The sequence below is a fragment of the Canis lupus genome, chromosome 18, assembly GCF_011100685.1.
Source record: "Canis lupus familiaris isolate Mischka breed German Shepherd chromosome 18, alternate assembly UU_Cfam_GSD_1.0, whole genome shotgun sequence".
Classification (NCBI taxonomy): Eukaryota; Metazoa; Chordata; class Mammalia; order Carnivora; family Canidae; genus Canis; species Canis lupus.
The window spans coordinates 37496671-37512863 of NC_049239.1; the positions used below are offsets into that span (position 1 = coordinate 37496671).

Below are 16193 nucleotides of genomic sequence, written 5' to 3' on the forward strand. Positions count from 1 at the left end.
GGGAGAAGCAGAACCCGCACTGAGCAAGGTGCCTGACGTGGAGCTCGAGCCCAGGACCCGGAGATCATGACCTGAGCTGAAGGCAGATGCTTAACTGACTGAGCCACCCAGGTGCCCCATATACTTAAAATTTTCTAAGTGAAGAGATATTAAGTATTCTCACCACACACAAAAAGTAACTATATGAGGTGGATATATTAATTAGCTTGATTGTAGTAGTCATTTCACAATGCATACATATATAAAACATCAGATTATATACCTCAAATACATACAATTTTTATTTGTTGATTTTAGCCAGAGCATAAAATATTGGGGATGAATATCTGGAAGTAAGGATGAATAAAATCAGTAGCTCTCAACATTCTCTACACCACACTAACTTTATGGTGTTTTCACTATGAACCCCACAGTCAAAATTTTAAAGCTAAGGAAGAGTTAGATAACATGCTAAATACTGCACAATCTCATTCAATTATCTCATTTAATCTCCATAGCTACTCTAAGAGAGAGGAGCGGTACTATCATTCCCACTTTGCAGGTAAGGTAAGTAAGGCTTAGAAGGTTAAATGAACTCAAAGGCACACTCTGCCAGTGGCTAAGCCAAGGTTTAAGTCCAAGGCTGTCGAATTCAGACCTACTCTTTTAGCCATTCTTAAATATATTGTCCCCAAACCCCATGTTTTGAAAATTACTACCTACCTAACTCTTACCTTTTATTTTAAGCAGACTCATGGCCAGCATTGAGCCCAATGAGGGGCTCAGACTCACAACTCACATTCTAAGAATATAAAATCATCCCAGGAAATGTATGACATATGTTAGAGCTTTTGAAATATTAAAATTACCTTGGAAACTCCATTAGTAATCCCAAAGGGACTTTGAGATATGGGGATGGGAGATGGTAACAGTTAGATGACCTCTAACATCCCTTCTCATTTCATAATTTGGTGAATGACCTTTTAAAAAAAAAAAAGAAAGAAAGAAAGTTCTAAATGGTTCCTCATTTCTCCAGAGAACACTGAAAGAAAACCATGTCTTTGGACAAAATTGAATGAAGCATCAGTATTTAGTAACATCAACAAATATTATTGAGAGACTACTGTCAGGATTTGAATGGTTCAATACACAACACCCAAGTAGATGGTGAGTGGAGTCCAATGTTGGATATATGAAAGAGAAGATCTTATTAGTGATCTAATAGAGATGTCAATAGACAGTAAATATACAATTCTGAAGATCAGGGATGAGGTTAGCTGGAAATAACACATTTGAGAATGATCAGCCTGTTGTTTTTATTTATTTTTTATTTTTATTTTTGTTGTTTTTATTTAAAGCCAAACAACTAAATTGAATCATCTGAAAAAAAAAAAAAATAAGCGAAAAGAAGACCTAGGACCGAGACCCAGCTTGAATGGAAGTTAGGGAAAGAGAAGAAGCCAGCAAGAAGACCAAGAAGAAATATCAGAGCTATAAAGTAAAATTAAGAAGAATTAATTTTCCAGAAGCAAAGAGAGCAGAGGCTAGAGCAGAATATGTCCTCTCCCGTGGAAAAAAAAATAATAATAATGCTGCATATAGAAATGATCTTTTTAAAAACATGACTTCAAGGTAAATCAGTGAAAATAATTTTTCTTTCCCCCAACTGACCTCATCACTGAACTTATCTACAAGTTACTGAAAGATAACCCCCAGGGAAGATGTACCAATGGAATAATCCTGATGCAATTTTAATTCTTAAGGAACACTGGGTTTGACCTTGTTGCTTTATGCTTCCCAGGTAGACCTCAGTCATCTCGGGGGACCAAGGATGTCCCTTTAGCCAGATTAGTTATGAACTCTTTATTCAATGATAATTTCAAGTCAGAATGTCCGGAGAACTTCGAAGGTAAGTTTTAGGAATGTAGTTAGTAAAGCCCAGATATTACTTTAAACAAAGAAAAAAAAGGCAGGCGGGAACACACCTTTTGTCTGATAAGATAGAAATCCAGTTGAGTTTGAGAAGTGTTTTAACATAGTGCCCTGAATCAGTGAGATCTATGCATCTAGAAGTGCTCAGCATACCTGCCCAGGGATCCTCTGAGGACAGAAGGAAGGACCTAAAGGCAGACTCCAGGGGTCCTCAGTGTTTAGCAAAGGTCTAAGTAAATGTGCAATAGCTTGCAGTCCACATGAGCCCAGTATAAGGTAAGAATCTCCTCCCAGCCTCCAGATTTGAGAAGATTAGGAAAATCCCTAGCTTGTAACTGGGCCAAGCCTTGTGGTAGGCATTAGCCAGGGAAGAGAAGCTAAGGATGGGGTTTTCACGGAAAAGAGTCAAAGTCCAGCTCCTACTCAGAACCAATGTTTTATACCAGTTTAAGGCAAACTCAAGAATGCATACTGTAAAATCCATGCTCTTCAAGTTGATGGATGACAAGGAGGAGATTCTCTCCAAAATGGTCAAGGAATCATATTCTAGATCAGATTAAGAGTTCCATGGTAACTAGCACTGAAACATACAGATGTCATACGATGTCAGTACTTTTAAGACTTTCTCCAGTTTAAAAAAAAAAAATCCATCATTCCAAACTTCAAATTTATAGAAGCTGAAAAATTAGGGAACATCTACTTCTATTATAAAAGGAATGACTAGGAGCGCCTGGATGGCTCAGCCTATTAAACATCTGCCTTCAGGGCAGGTCATGATCTCAAAGTCCTGGGACTGAGCCCCTCATCAGGCTCCCTGCTCAACGGAGAGTCCACTTCTCCCTCTCCCAATGCCCCTCTTCTCTGCTTGTATTCTCTCTCTCTCTCTCGAATAAAAAAAATCTTTTTTAAAAAAAGGAATGACTAGAAGCTTCCTTCACATCAAGAATCCCTCTTATGCATTCAAAAATAATTCTAATTACATGCAGTTTTTCAAAAAACATTGTCGCAACAAGAGACATGCCTGTGCTCCCCTGGCATATTGTCCTTTTATGAGAGTATTTAAATGAATTTGACTTTTACTATTTTTATTGCTCTCAATTCAAACTCTTTGAACATTGACTTCTTTCATTCCCTACACTTTTCCTTCTTCTCCTGGATTCTTGAGCTATGCCTTGCATACAGTAGAGCCTTAACAAATATTTTTTAAACAATTTATTAAAATAAATATTGTTAATTAAATGGGTAGTCAGTGGCTTTGCACAGCGGCAGTGTCGTAGCCAATGAGATTTATCTGAGGTGCGATTATTGCTAATTGAAAATGGGTAGACAGTGAGGAAGTAGAAAAGGAGCAAAAAGGAGAGAGATCACAAATTAGGGGACTGAGCATTGACTTTATAATAAACTAAGAAATGCTTGTGGCACATGATTTTCCAATGAAATAGTTTTGTTGATAAGGGAAAATTAAATTTTTAAAATGTTTCTCTCTAGGACACCTATCATTCAGCCTCACACATAATGCATTGCTCAGTGATGATACAGTTTATTTGAACGGTAGGAGCTTACACTTGCTTCCAAACTGCCCTAGGAATTAAGTGCTACTTCGCCATTTAACAGCTGGGCAAGTTAGTCAAACCCAGGAGCCTGAATTTCTTCACTTGAAAAACATGCACAATGAAAGTACCCGTTTAATATTGACTGTAGGACCACTTGCATGAAATGATGCCTGCACAATGATTGGCACAGTGTACAAGTGCCCAATAAATGTTACCCATGGGTGTGCAGTAGGAGAATAATTTTTGTTGAATGCCTGAATATTTCATTTGACACCTTCAAATTATGTTTGTAAAAGTATTATGTTGAACCATGTGAAATTGCCTGTGTGCTACCATTGTTAGCTTTCAGAAACAAATTCCATACGGTTCAACATGTTAGCTCTAAAGGGATATCACGTTGGAGCTCCTTCTTTCCAGATGCTGCTGCCAGAAAATTCTCACAGAAGTCTCTTCCGGAAAGTAAAGAATCTGTTCAGACATCTAATCTCTTCAGACGTATAGATGTAAAGGAAATTTGAATTTCATTTATGCATGATATTTAAATTCATATATGAAACTCATATATATTCACACTTATAGAAAATCCAAGAATGCCTTATAAGGACAAATGTATCTTTTGTCTGAGTACATCTGATGTTGGAACATTTTCTTTGAATAGGTACAAATAGACCTTACAGCTGGTATGAGTATCTCCAAAAGCCACAAATACCTGTGCTCCAAGCAGGGCTTTCGCCCTGTGAGTGATGGTTAGAGCATTGTCCTTCCTCCTCTGTTCATCCCACAATCAACATTCCCAAGTTAAGATTTTATCTTCCTCTTCAGGTGAGTCCTACTTTGTGCTCATAGATATGCCATGTAGGTCAGTTAGACCAGAAAAACCTAGAGTCAAGACATTTTATATAAAGCTTTCTTTTAACTGTAACAGCTACCTTTTGAGGCAATGGTCATTCATTCTCCATTCTATTTAAAGAGAGATTCTGCAATATAAGGTGACAAAGGAAACTAGAAGTGGAACCAGATGCGACATAAAATCTTGCCCAGAAAATATCAGACCGATCTGCCAGGTATCCTATCCACCCAACAATTTAAATCTTTTTCAGTCTCATGTTAGATAATGGAAGGAATCAATGAATCAACATATTTTATGGAGCAGTTAATTCGTGCCAGGCATTCCAATAAGTTCTTTCATGGGCATTGTTTCATTTTCATCTCACAACAGCCTTTGTAAACAAGTGAAGTGTTATTCGGAACAAACAGGGACTTAGGGCAAGTGACTTAGCAAGATCCCCAAACTAGTAAGTAGCAAAGCTGGGATTCGATCACACATCACTCGCAATCATACATCATTCAATTCCAAGACAGCCTACTTTCTACCATCTTTCTCTCCCCAATTATATACGTTTTTTACATACACGTTGTCCCAAGATCTGGTTGTATAACGGAAGAGGCAGTTTACTGACTAGTTAAAAGGCTACTTTTGAACCACCTTTTCTCCCCTTGTAAATGTTGTCTACAATTTAAATAGAGTGAAACTGACAAGGGGGTGAGGGGGGGAATGCAACTATTTTAAACAGAACAAGAATAAGGGAAAATCTGGCCAACAGCCTTGTTCCTGTGACTCCAGTGTAGATGGCATCTCAATCATCTTTGCATCTCCTAGAGTACCTTGTATATTTAAGTGATGAATTTTTAAAATGACCCATTTGTGCAAACTTGGACAAGTCAGATAAACTCTTTGGAAGAGATGGACCACATAACATGTCAGAGCTCTGATTCTGTGAGCATCCGTGACCTTCTGGGATGCTAGTCAACTTGGGCAGGAAATAAATGAAGGACAAAGAACCATGTTCTTCATTGCATGATGGCAAACAGTCTCAGGTGATGATAAACAATCTTTCCAAAAACTAACTGTCCTCTGGGAGTTTTCTCTGAGCCATACTTATCTTAGAAAGTGTTGACTACCATTTCGGTTGTTTTCTTTGGAATAATAAGGGAGGGGCTGTTCCAAATCAAAATTGTATATTTGGGAAGTCTGGAAAATTATTTTTCTCTGGGGAATAGCCAATCTATAGTCTAAACCAGTACATCTAAAACTTTTCTACTTAAGTATTAATTAATGAGCATGAGAGATGATTTATATTCCTAAGGACTTGGTGAGCAACCACAAGTAAGAAATCTCATGGAAATCTTATGTTTTTATCTCTCAAAATTCATGGAGATCTTCCTTCAATGTATATTATCTCCACTTTTTTATATGAAATAATTTTCCAAAAATTTTCAAGTTAAAATTGACCTTTTAAGAAACCTGCACCATGCTGATCCTGGAACTTCATTTTGTCCTGGACAGAGCTTTGTGTGCCCTGTAGAATATACACATTCTGGTTTAGGAGGCATGCATCGATCCAAACAACCACCACCATCACCCCAGATTAATATAAAGAATAATTAGTGAAACATTCAGTTATCTGCTTGCATCGTGCTCAACATTTGCTTCAAAATTTTGGCATCATATAGAAGGAATAGCTGAAAGTTCCAGGCCATCTTGTGAAATGTGTCTAGCTGGATTCTTCTTTGTAATGACAAAGGCACTTCACATAACTTAACGTTGGTGTAGCTTCCAGATGGAACCTAACTTACATCTTTATCTTGTCACAATGAAGAGACCACAATGAGTGAGGAACTTTTGCATAAAGAAATGAAGAGAGGGCCAGCTGGGTGGCTTGGTCAGTTAAGCATCTGCCTTCGGCCCAGGTCCTGGTCCCGGGGTCCTGGGATCAAGCCCCACAGTGGTATCCCTGCTCAGAGGGGAGTCTGCTCCTCCCTCTCCTTTTGCCCCTCCCGCCCCCGCTCCTGTTCTCTCTTTCTCTCAAGTAAATAAGTAAGACCTTAAAAAAAAAGAAGAGAATATTTTAGATAGTATACTGGATAATGTGGTACTTAGATTTCTTATTCAGAACCCTGGATTTCATAGTATTTCTCTACATTTAATTTCCTCTTCCCTTTCCTAGACCTTGTAATAAAATGAAGCCAATGAAGCCAATGCAGCCTATGCATTGCAGTTAGACAAAATGCTTTGAGATTATAGGTAGATTTATGCCCAAGAGGTTGGATGGACTTCCTAAGATCAAGAGGTGGTAACAGAGGGGAAAAAATGAGCAGAAGTCACCACTGGGACTTTTCATCTCTAGTTCCTTATGAAATGAGTTATTCATTTGTATCACCTACATAGGTTTGCTTCAAAGCTATTGTGTGAGTTTGAGGACTAGATTCTTTTTTTTAAAGATTTATTATTTATTTATTTATTCGTGGTAGACATAGAGAGAAAGAGAGGCAGAGACACAGGAGGAGGGAGAAGCAGGCTCCATGCCAGGAGCCTGACGTGGGACTCGATCCTGGGACTCCAGGATCACGCCCTGGGCCAAAGGCAGGCTCTAGACTGCTGAGCCACCCAGGGATCCCCGAGGATTAGATTCTTAGCCACCAGAAGGCAAGAAACTGAAACTGCAGGTTCCTATGAAAACCCTTTGGGCATCACTCAGGATCCTGGGTGCTGTGTCATGGAGGACCTTTTCTTTGTTCCTTCATTCAGGAAGGCTGCTTTAAGACACTCTCCCTCCATCTTCACCCAAATATCATAGTTTTTAACCAACCCCTTTCTCCCTGCTCCTTATATATATATAAAAAAAAGGGAGGAGTGCCTATGTGGTGCAATCAAAGAAGCATCCGACTCTTGGTTTTGGCTCAGGTCGTGATCTCAGGGTCATGAGATCAAGCACTGTATCAGGACTTGAGCTCAGTGCCGAGTCTGCTTAAGACTCTTTCTCCCTCTCCCTCTGCCCCTCCCACTCATGCCCTCTCTCTGTCTCTCTAAAATAAATAAATAAATCTTAAAAAGAAAAGAAACAAGAGACACTCTTTTTGTTGCATTGTTGGGGGAAGCATTTATTAGATAAAACAATAGTCTAGACTGTAATTATGCCTCTCAAGTCTGAAAATACTGTAATCTAACATTTTTGGCCTCAGATCTTAGATGCTCTTTTTATGATAGACCATCTGGAGTTCTACCAATAGCTGAAATATAATCAAATAACAAAGCCACGTAGGAAATATGAAGTACTATTGAGGGAGATGGTGTAGTATAAACCAAGATTAAATAAAGTCTGTGGTCAAGTAGACTATCCTGGCTCTCCCACTTTCTACTGTGCGACTTCAAAAATTTCCTAACCTCTTTAAGCCTATGTCTTCATCTGTAAAATGGGGTGATAATAGTATAGGCCTCCTAAGTAGTTTGTGGAATAAGGGAACTAATGCATATAAGTCATTTTTCACCATGCCTAGCACTTAACATGGAATAAATGACAATTTGTCATAAGATACCCTGTCTTCAGGGAACCTGGAATATACGTTGGGACAGAACATGTAGATAAAGTAAAAGACAGTGGATTAGCACTAAAATCATAACACTCTAAGCAACACAGAATTTCAGAGACAAGAGAGAAAGATTTAAACTGGAGTGGTCTAGGAGGACATCACAGAAGAATAACATGACCTAGAATTTGGAAGTTGGACAGCATCTGGATTAGGCAAAAGGGAGAAGATAAGATTTCTAACTGGAAGGAGAACAGGATATGAAACAGGAAGAAGAATGATGGAGAAGAGGCCAATGAGTAGACCACATGGTACATGACAGGGATAATTGGGGCTATAGTACAATTAGCATAAATCAGGTCCAAGAGACACTGGAATAATCAGCAGAGAGGCACGAAGTTTGTCATGTAAGCAACAGGAGGCATTAAAGCAGATGGATAATGTGATCATGGTGAACAGAATGGATGATGAAGGGAAGAGGAAGAAAAATGGGAGTAGAGATAGGAGGCTATCCCAAGAACCCAAATGTAAGATAACAATGGGTAGAACTGACTGGGACAGTGGGAAAGGACCAAGGCAATAGATACAAGAAATTTTTGAAGGACAAACTATCAGTATTTAGGAATAAACTGGATTAAGGAGGGGAAGCAGGATGAATCAATAACATCTCTTGGTGTTAAGCTAAATTGAAGTTTGTGCTGTAATATCAATGTAGCAGTACCACGGTTCTCTTTAAATCAATCAATTTTAATCAATTAAACTTTCCTAAAACGTGTTTGTTTCAGGTTTCACATAATTAACTAATACCCTATTTTATCCATTTTGTAACTTTGAACCTCATTAATTCATTCAGCAAACACTCCCTGGAAAACTTTCTATATCGGGCACTGTGCTAGGCACCAGCATCAAAGCAAAGAGCATCCGAATCCCCATCACTGAGGATTTCTCAGGCTTTGGTACTTGAGGGTAGAGGAGGAAAGGCGAGGGGTGGCAAGCATGTGAATTAGAATATTCCAGGATCTGCGCTAACTTGAAAGTGTGCACACAATCGCTGAGGTACCTCAGAAAGTGCTCTAACACCAACCAGGGGAGTTGCAAATGCATCATATTGCATGGGATGTGCCTAGAGACGCATGTCATCTTTCCTTTTTCAGACCAAATACACTACCCATGGAAGAAATAAATAAAACTGCAAAGATACAGTTCTTCTTTCGCCCATTCTCAGCTGACCCCAAGATCCAGGTGGGGATTTTTGTGGCCTTCCTGGTGATGTACCTGACCAGCCTCGGTGGAAACACCACAATTGCAGTCCTTGTCCAGATCAACCCCTCCCTCCACATCCCCATGTACTTCTTCCTGGCTAACCTGGCAGTCCTGGAAATCTTCTATACCTCTGCCATTGCCCCACTGGCTTTGGCAAACCTCCTTTCAATGGGCAAAACTCCTGTTTCTATCCCCGGATGTGGGGCCCAGATGTTCTTCTTCATCTTCTTGGGTGGAGCTGACTGTGTCCTGCTGGCCGTCATGGCTTACGACCGGTTTGTGGCAATCTGTTACCCTCTGAGATACACCCGCATCATGAGCTGGCCCTTGTGTGTGGAGCTGATGGTCGGGTCCCTGGTGCTGGGGTTCCTGCTGTCGCTGCCGCTGACTATTTTAATCTTCCATCTCCCATTCTGTGGCCACAACGAGATCCACCACTTCTACTGTGACATGCCTGCAGTCATGCGCCTGGCCTGCGCAGACACACACACTCACCAGACTGCCCTGTACATCATCAGCTTCATCGGCCTGAGCGTCCCCCTGTCCTTAATCTCCACCTCCTACATCTTCATCATGGCAGCCATTTTACGGATCCGGTCAGCAGAAGGGCGCCACCGAGCCTTCTCTACCTGTTCCTCCCACATCTTAGTGGTCCTCCTGCAGTATGGCTGCACCAGCTTTATCTACTTGTCCCCCCGGTCCAGCTACTCTCCTGAGATGGGCCGAGTGGTGTCTGTGGTCTACACTTTCATCACTCCCATTTTAAACCCCTTGATCTACAGTATGAGGAACAGGGAACTGAAAGATGCCCTAAGGAGGGCACTGAGGAAGTTCTAGATAGGATGATCCCTTGACCTGTCCAAGTCGGATGCTTGAGAGTAAATAGGGATGCTATTAATAACTATGCTGGGACAACATGCCTGAGCCAGGAATGTCCTCAGCAAACTGGAACACGGCCCACCCTTCTAGGATCACCAGAGATGAATGCTGCTGTGTCATTGAAACAAAGCTGTGTCATGGAGGGCAGTGTGATGTCCTGGGCATGGATGGGGGAGCACCAACACTTATTGGACACCTGCTGTATACTAGGCACTTTATATGGGTTATCTCACTTAGCCCATAGTAAGAACCACTGCCTTCATGCTTTAGAAAAGGAAACTAAAATGGCTTTAAAAAAAAAAAAAAGGTGTAACCAAGATGAAAACACAAGTATTTAAAAATCTAGGGGCACCTGGGAGGCTCAGTTGGTTTAAGTGTCCAAATCTTGATTTTGGCTCAAGTCATTATCTCAGGGTCGCGAGACTGAGCCCACAATGTAAAGCTTAAGATTCTCTCTCTCCCCCTCTTTCTCTACCCCTCCTGTCCTCTTCTCTCCTTCTCTAAAAAAGAATTTTTTAAAATTATAAATAAATAAATTAAATAAATAAATAAATAAATATCTAAAGTGTAAGCTATCTTCACACAATAATATTGGGCAAAGAAAGAGGGATGTTTTTCTTTCCTTTTTTTTTAGGTGTTTTTTGTGTTGTTAACCAAAATGAAAAGTCATGATTCTATTCGTAACTTTTAAAGAGCACCCCAGCAATAAAAAGGGTAATAATAATGGAAGAAAATGTTATTTAATTCAGTAAGTGAAGATATGGGGAAAGAAGGAAATGGGCCTCGTTGAATCTTGACTCCTCAAGAACCCCTCCTACAGCAGCTCAGTGTTCCAGACTCTGCTTGAGCTTTCAAGAAGAGAGATCATTAACTCCTAAGACATCACATTCCTTGTTGAACTACTCAGGTTGTTAAAGTACCACATACTTGTTTGAAATCCATCTATAAGCAACTTCCTCCCACTGATCCTATTTTGGCCCTCTAGAGCTTTCTTCTCCCTGACAGGTCTCCCAAGTATTAGGACAGATTTTGTATCTTCTTTAAGTCTTTAGTCTTCTTTTCTCTAGAGCAAATACTCCATCTAGAGTTTTCTCTCCAGGAGATCATATTTAAATGTACTCACACCAGTCACCTTCTAGATTTCCCCAAGCTCCATATCCTTCTACAGGTTTTTACCCAGAAATAAATACAATGCACTGGGAATATTTTGTTCTGAGGAACTGTTACTTTTCATGACCTGTGAACCACATTTCTATCAATTCACCTTAATCATTTGGTCTCTCATAAATTTGGTATCAAATAAAATCTCCATATCACTTCATATGACTTTCAATTCTGTCTGACCATAATTTTTTTTTCTAACATACATGTAGGACCTTTTCTTTTTAAGAGAAAGAGAGCAAGTGAGTGAGGGTATGAGTGGAGGGGCAGAGGGAGAGTGAGAGAGAGAGAGAGAATCTTAAGCAGGCTGCATGCCCAGCATAGAGCCCAATGCGGGACTCAATTTCACAACCCTGAGATCATGATCTGAGCTGAAATCAAGAGTCCGACACTTAAATAACTGAGCTACTCTGGTGCCCCTATAGAATTTTTCACTTAACACTGATATATTTGTTTTGTTTTGTTTTGTTTTTTATTGGTTTGGGCCAAGTGGTCTGAACTGCTAAATTCATCTTCAGGATTTATATATTATTCCTCATAGTTTTGTGGCATGGTCAAAATTACAATCATATTTCCATTTCCTTTGCCCAAATCATTAACCAATATTCAGAATAAAATACAATAAATGAGCATCTATAGTAGTCCTCCTATTTGGGAATTGTTGTCCAACTAGCTAGACATGGGCTCAGTTAATACCACTGGTGGTACAGTGTCACAATTATGACCTTCTCAGTGGATCCATGCCTCTGGATGGCTCCCCTCCCCCATGGCTATGTGACTTGCTTTGGCCAATGGGACATTAGCAAATATGTTGGACATATAGGCTTACACTTACCTTTGGTGTCTGTCTTCTCTTCTGCCTTGAGACTGCCACATGAAGAAGTTGGGGCTAGGATGACACCTAGCCATCAAGCCTTGATAAGCCATCAAGGAGGTTCCGTTGACCAATGCCAGTAGATCTACCAGATAATTACAGTCACATTAGTGACTCCAGCAAAAGAACCAGCCAGCCGAACAAGCCTAAAATGTTGACCCACAGAAACATGGGAAAATAAATTGTTTGATATTGTAAGTCATTTAGTTTGAAGTGGTGATTTTTGCATCAAAAATTAACCAACTCACAATCCAATCCATAATAAACATCTTTCCAAGAGGGATATCATGGGAAGCCTATCAAATCTTTTCAGACAATCAAAATACACTACAGTACTGATATAAAGCTAACCATTTAAAAGCCTTATTTGAAAAGTGAAGTGTATTTGGCATGATTTATCTTGGGTCACTTCTGTGGGCTCTCAGTAATCATCAGGCTTTTAAAAATGTCTATAAATTACCTATTCAATCATGCATTTCCAGAATTTTATTAGGGATTCGCATTGCAATGGCTATCTTATTGTTTTGAAAACCATTGTTTATAATTTTTTTATACCTTCATCTGAATGGGAAAAGAAATATTTCAATAGTTGTGAGTCCCTTGGGAATGGAGAATATGCCATTTATCCTTGAATTCCCAGCATCTAGTGCAGTGGCTAGCATTTGTGAGATTCAGCTGATTTACTATGAAGAGATAAATTATATCTAAGAAGGGTGTCTTGCTGCTCATAAAAATTTTATGTTCTTTATACAAAGGGATTGTGTTCTACCCTTTTTCTACCACTTGTATCCTTCACTGCTTCCAAGTACCACTTGTACTTCATAAATATTTGTGGAATTGAACAGGACTTCCTTCAGAGATTATTCTTTTCTGGTTTTCAGATTTTTTTAATATTACTGATAAATATATATTCTTATTAAAAACTTTTTTGAAACATTTATTGCTACTACTAATTTTTTAGTGTTTTATTTGATTCTATATCTGTAAGTCCTGTGTTCCCTAACACTTACAGATAATAAGAAATATAAATGGGAACTATAAAATATCTGTCTGAAGGAAGTGGGTAGCTATTATTACAGCATATTAAAAGAAGATCATACACTTTGCCATATTTAACCTAATTTTAGCAAGGATATTTTTAAACTGCCATCATTCAAAGAAAAATTTTGAGAATTTATAACTTTCACTTGCTGCACAGTGGATGCTATTGATGCTGTTCTTTTTTTTTTTAAGATTTTATTTATTTATTCATGACAGACACAGAGAGAGAGGCAGAGACACAGGCAGAGGGAGAAGCAGGCTCCTCACAGGGAGCCTGACATGGGACTCTATCTCTGGATCTCAGGACATGCCCTGAACCAAAGACAAATGCCCAACCACTAAGCCACCCAGGTGTCCCAGTGCTGCTCCTCTTTATTCCAAAAATAAAGAGCCAAAGGGACAGGCATACTCCACAATTATTCCTAGAAGAAAATCCCAAACAAACTTAAAAGGATGTTTCTTTCATCCTTTTATAGTATTGCAGTGTTTAGAAGAGGAAAGAGGATAATGAAGAAAAGGTGAGTCTGAAGACATTAGAAAAATAAATTATGAGGATTAAGGATGCGGGGATGTCCTCAACTGAGGATGGGAGGATATCCCACGAGGACATGAGGATAGGACTGACAGAGGAAAGCAGGACAGAAACCTGGAGGACTGTGAAAGATGAGAGGAGTTGTGGATTATTGGAATGGGCATCAGGGAATAGATGTGGCATCAAAGCAACTACACCATGCTTCTCTGAAAGGAGTATCATGAGACTGGAGACATGAAGACATGGAGACATGGTTTCTAGAAGCTGTAACCTAGGAAAGTCATTTTCCTCCTTCAAGCCTCCATCCCAGTATCTACAAAATAAGAGGATTAAACTTGTTAAAATCTAAGATATCCACAAGCACTGACTTTGATTCATTAATTCCCCCACTTTCTATTCACTTCTGTCTATGCTTGGGCCATTTCTCTTCACCTTGGACAGGCTTCTGTGGCGCTTTCTTACCCCCATGGTAATAGATTTTTAGCTGCTACCCAATCAGCAAGTGAAAATGAACAATGTGGGCATGACCAAATGGGATAGCAGGTGCCTTGTGTCCTCCCAAGTAGGAGAGAAAGTCCGAGTGCTGGGGTTCTGTGGGCCTCTGACTTGGGAGTCACATCCTCCCAAAGGTGGTTTCATTCTGAGGTCTTTTGAAAGCCAGATGTTGGGCAGCCCCGGTGATGCAGCGGTTTAGCGCTGCCTGCAGCCTAGGGCATGATCCTGGAGACCCTGGATCGAGTTCCACGTCAGGCTCTGCATGGTACCTGCTTCTCCTCTGCCTGTGTCTCTGCCTCTCTCTCTCTCTCTCTCTCTGTGTCTCTACGAATAAATAAATAAGTAAATAATCTTAAAAAAAAAGTCATATGTTGCTGTGTGACTTTCTCATTCTTTGAAAAGAAAGGAGTGCTTACTTTACAGCACATGGACTAAAACTGGAATGAGACTGAGATTAGCATGGTGCCTGCATAAGGATGACATGCAAATTCATGAGGAGTTCCATCTTTTTAAAAACAAAAGATGGAACTCACAGAGAACATATTCGTGGTTGCCAGAGGTAGGGGATGGGTAGTGGGCAAAATGGGTGAAGGGGGTCAAAAGGTACAAACTTCCGGTTATGAAATAAATAAGTCCTGGGGGTGTAGTGTGCAACATGGTGACTGTAGTTGTACATTTGATAGTCGCTAAGAGAGAAGATCTTAAAAGTTCTCATCACAAGAAAAAAAACTGTAACTGTGGTGACAGATGTTAACTAGACTTGTGATGATCATTTCGCAATATATACAAATATCAAATCATTATTTCATATCAAATCATATTCATGAAATTAATATAATGTTATAGGTCAACTATAACTCAATAAAAAATAAATACATAAAAAAAAACATGAGCACAATAACAGTGGGGACAGCAGATAACTGGCTATGGGTTTGTGTGTGTGTTAATTATAATTTACAATCTTGAATCTTCTCCATGTGTTTGACTGGTGTGGGACAACTTGCTGATCTTTAATTTGCCAGTCCAATTGGACAGCCCTCCAACCCAGGGTACAGTACTAGGCCTTTGCCATTTGAGGTCAGTGTGCAGCCCTAGAAACTTTGGCAATGTGGTGTGCACACAATCTGTTTCAACCACCAGCTGGTGAGTCTTCATATACTTCACGACCTAAAAAAACTACAAACTCCCAGACTCCCTAGCAATTTAGGATGTATTTAATTTCCACCGATCAGATGCACTCCCTCAAGACCTGAATTAAAACTGAGTAACCCACAGAAAGAGGTGCCCGAAGTGTGAGGCATCCATCTACTGCTGGGAATCTAGCAGATGAGGTATGGTTCGGAAGCCAAAAATCCCATCAGTGGGGACTCCTTGATTCCCCAGACAATCTTGGATGAATATGGTGGTTCTTCTCATGACTGGTTCTGTGCTGTGAGTCTTCCTAGAGTCCCAGCCTAGGCCTGATTCTCCATCCTTTCCATGAGTTGAAAAGCATCTATTTCACTGAATACAATTCTTCCTGTTTAAAATCAGGAGGTTGGGGCAGCCCGGGTGGCTCAGCGGTTTAGCGCCGCCTTCAGTCCAGGGCCTGATCCTGGAGACCTGGGATCGAGTCCCACGTTGGACTCCTTGCATGGAGCCTGTTTCTCCCTCTGCCTGTGTCTCTGCCTCTCTCTCTGTGTCTCTATGAATAAATAAATACAATCTTTTATTTATTTATTTTAATAAATAAAATCTTAAAAAAAATAAAAATAAATAAAATCAGGAAGATGGTTAAAACCCGAGTAATATACCACCTTTCTTCTCTGTTACCTATGTTTTAAAGAGATATATTTTTTATTGACCACACCTCTCCCATGTTCCCTCTGTATCTTGTGTATAACTCCGTCACAGCATCTATAACATCTGTAGTGTGCTTACTTATCTCCATTAAGTTCACTGTGACCTCTTTGGAGAGAGAAACTATCTCTGTTATCCTGATGCCTAGATATCTCAAAAATATTGAGATAATTTATTAATCACTAATTTATAGCCATCCATTCCGGGCCAGTTCAGTTTCTGCCTCCACTGTAAAGCGTTGTGCTATTTTTCTTGTCCCTCCCTCCTTTATGATAAC

At 39.8% G+C, this 16193-nt stretch overlaps 1 protein-coding gene and 1 non-coding gene across 2 annotated transcripts; both read left to right on the top strand.

The window, feature by feature from the left end:
- Nucleotides 1-9002: 9002 nt before the first annotated feature.
- Nucleotides 9003-9932, top strand: OR10V1 (olfactory receptor family 10 subfamily V member 1). The gene is given in 1 exon segment (NM_001388574.1): nucleotides 9003-9932. A coding segment is annotated over 1 exon segment (930 nt).
- Nucleotides 9933-14485: 4553 nt separating this feature from the next.
- On the top strand, nucleotides 14486-14588 carry LOC119864340. The gene has a single exon (XR_005373725.1). It is a non-coding gene; the product is annotated as a U6 spliceosomal RNA (small nuclear RNA).
- The last annotated feature ends 1605 nt before the right edge of the window (nucleotides 14589-16193 follow it).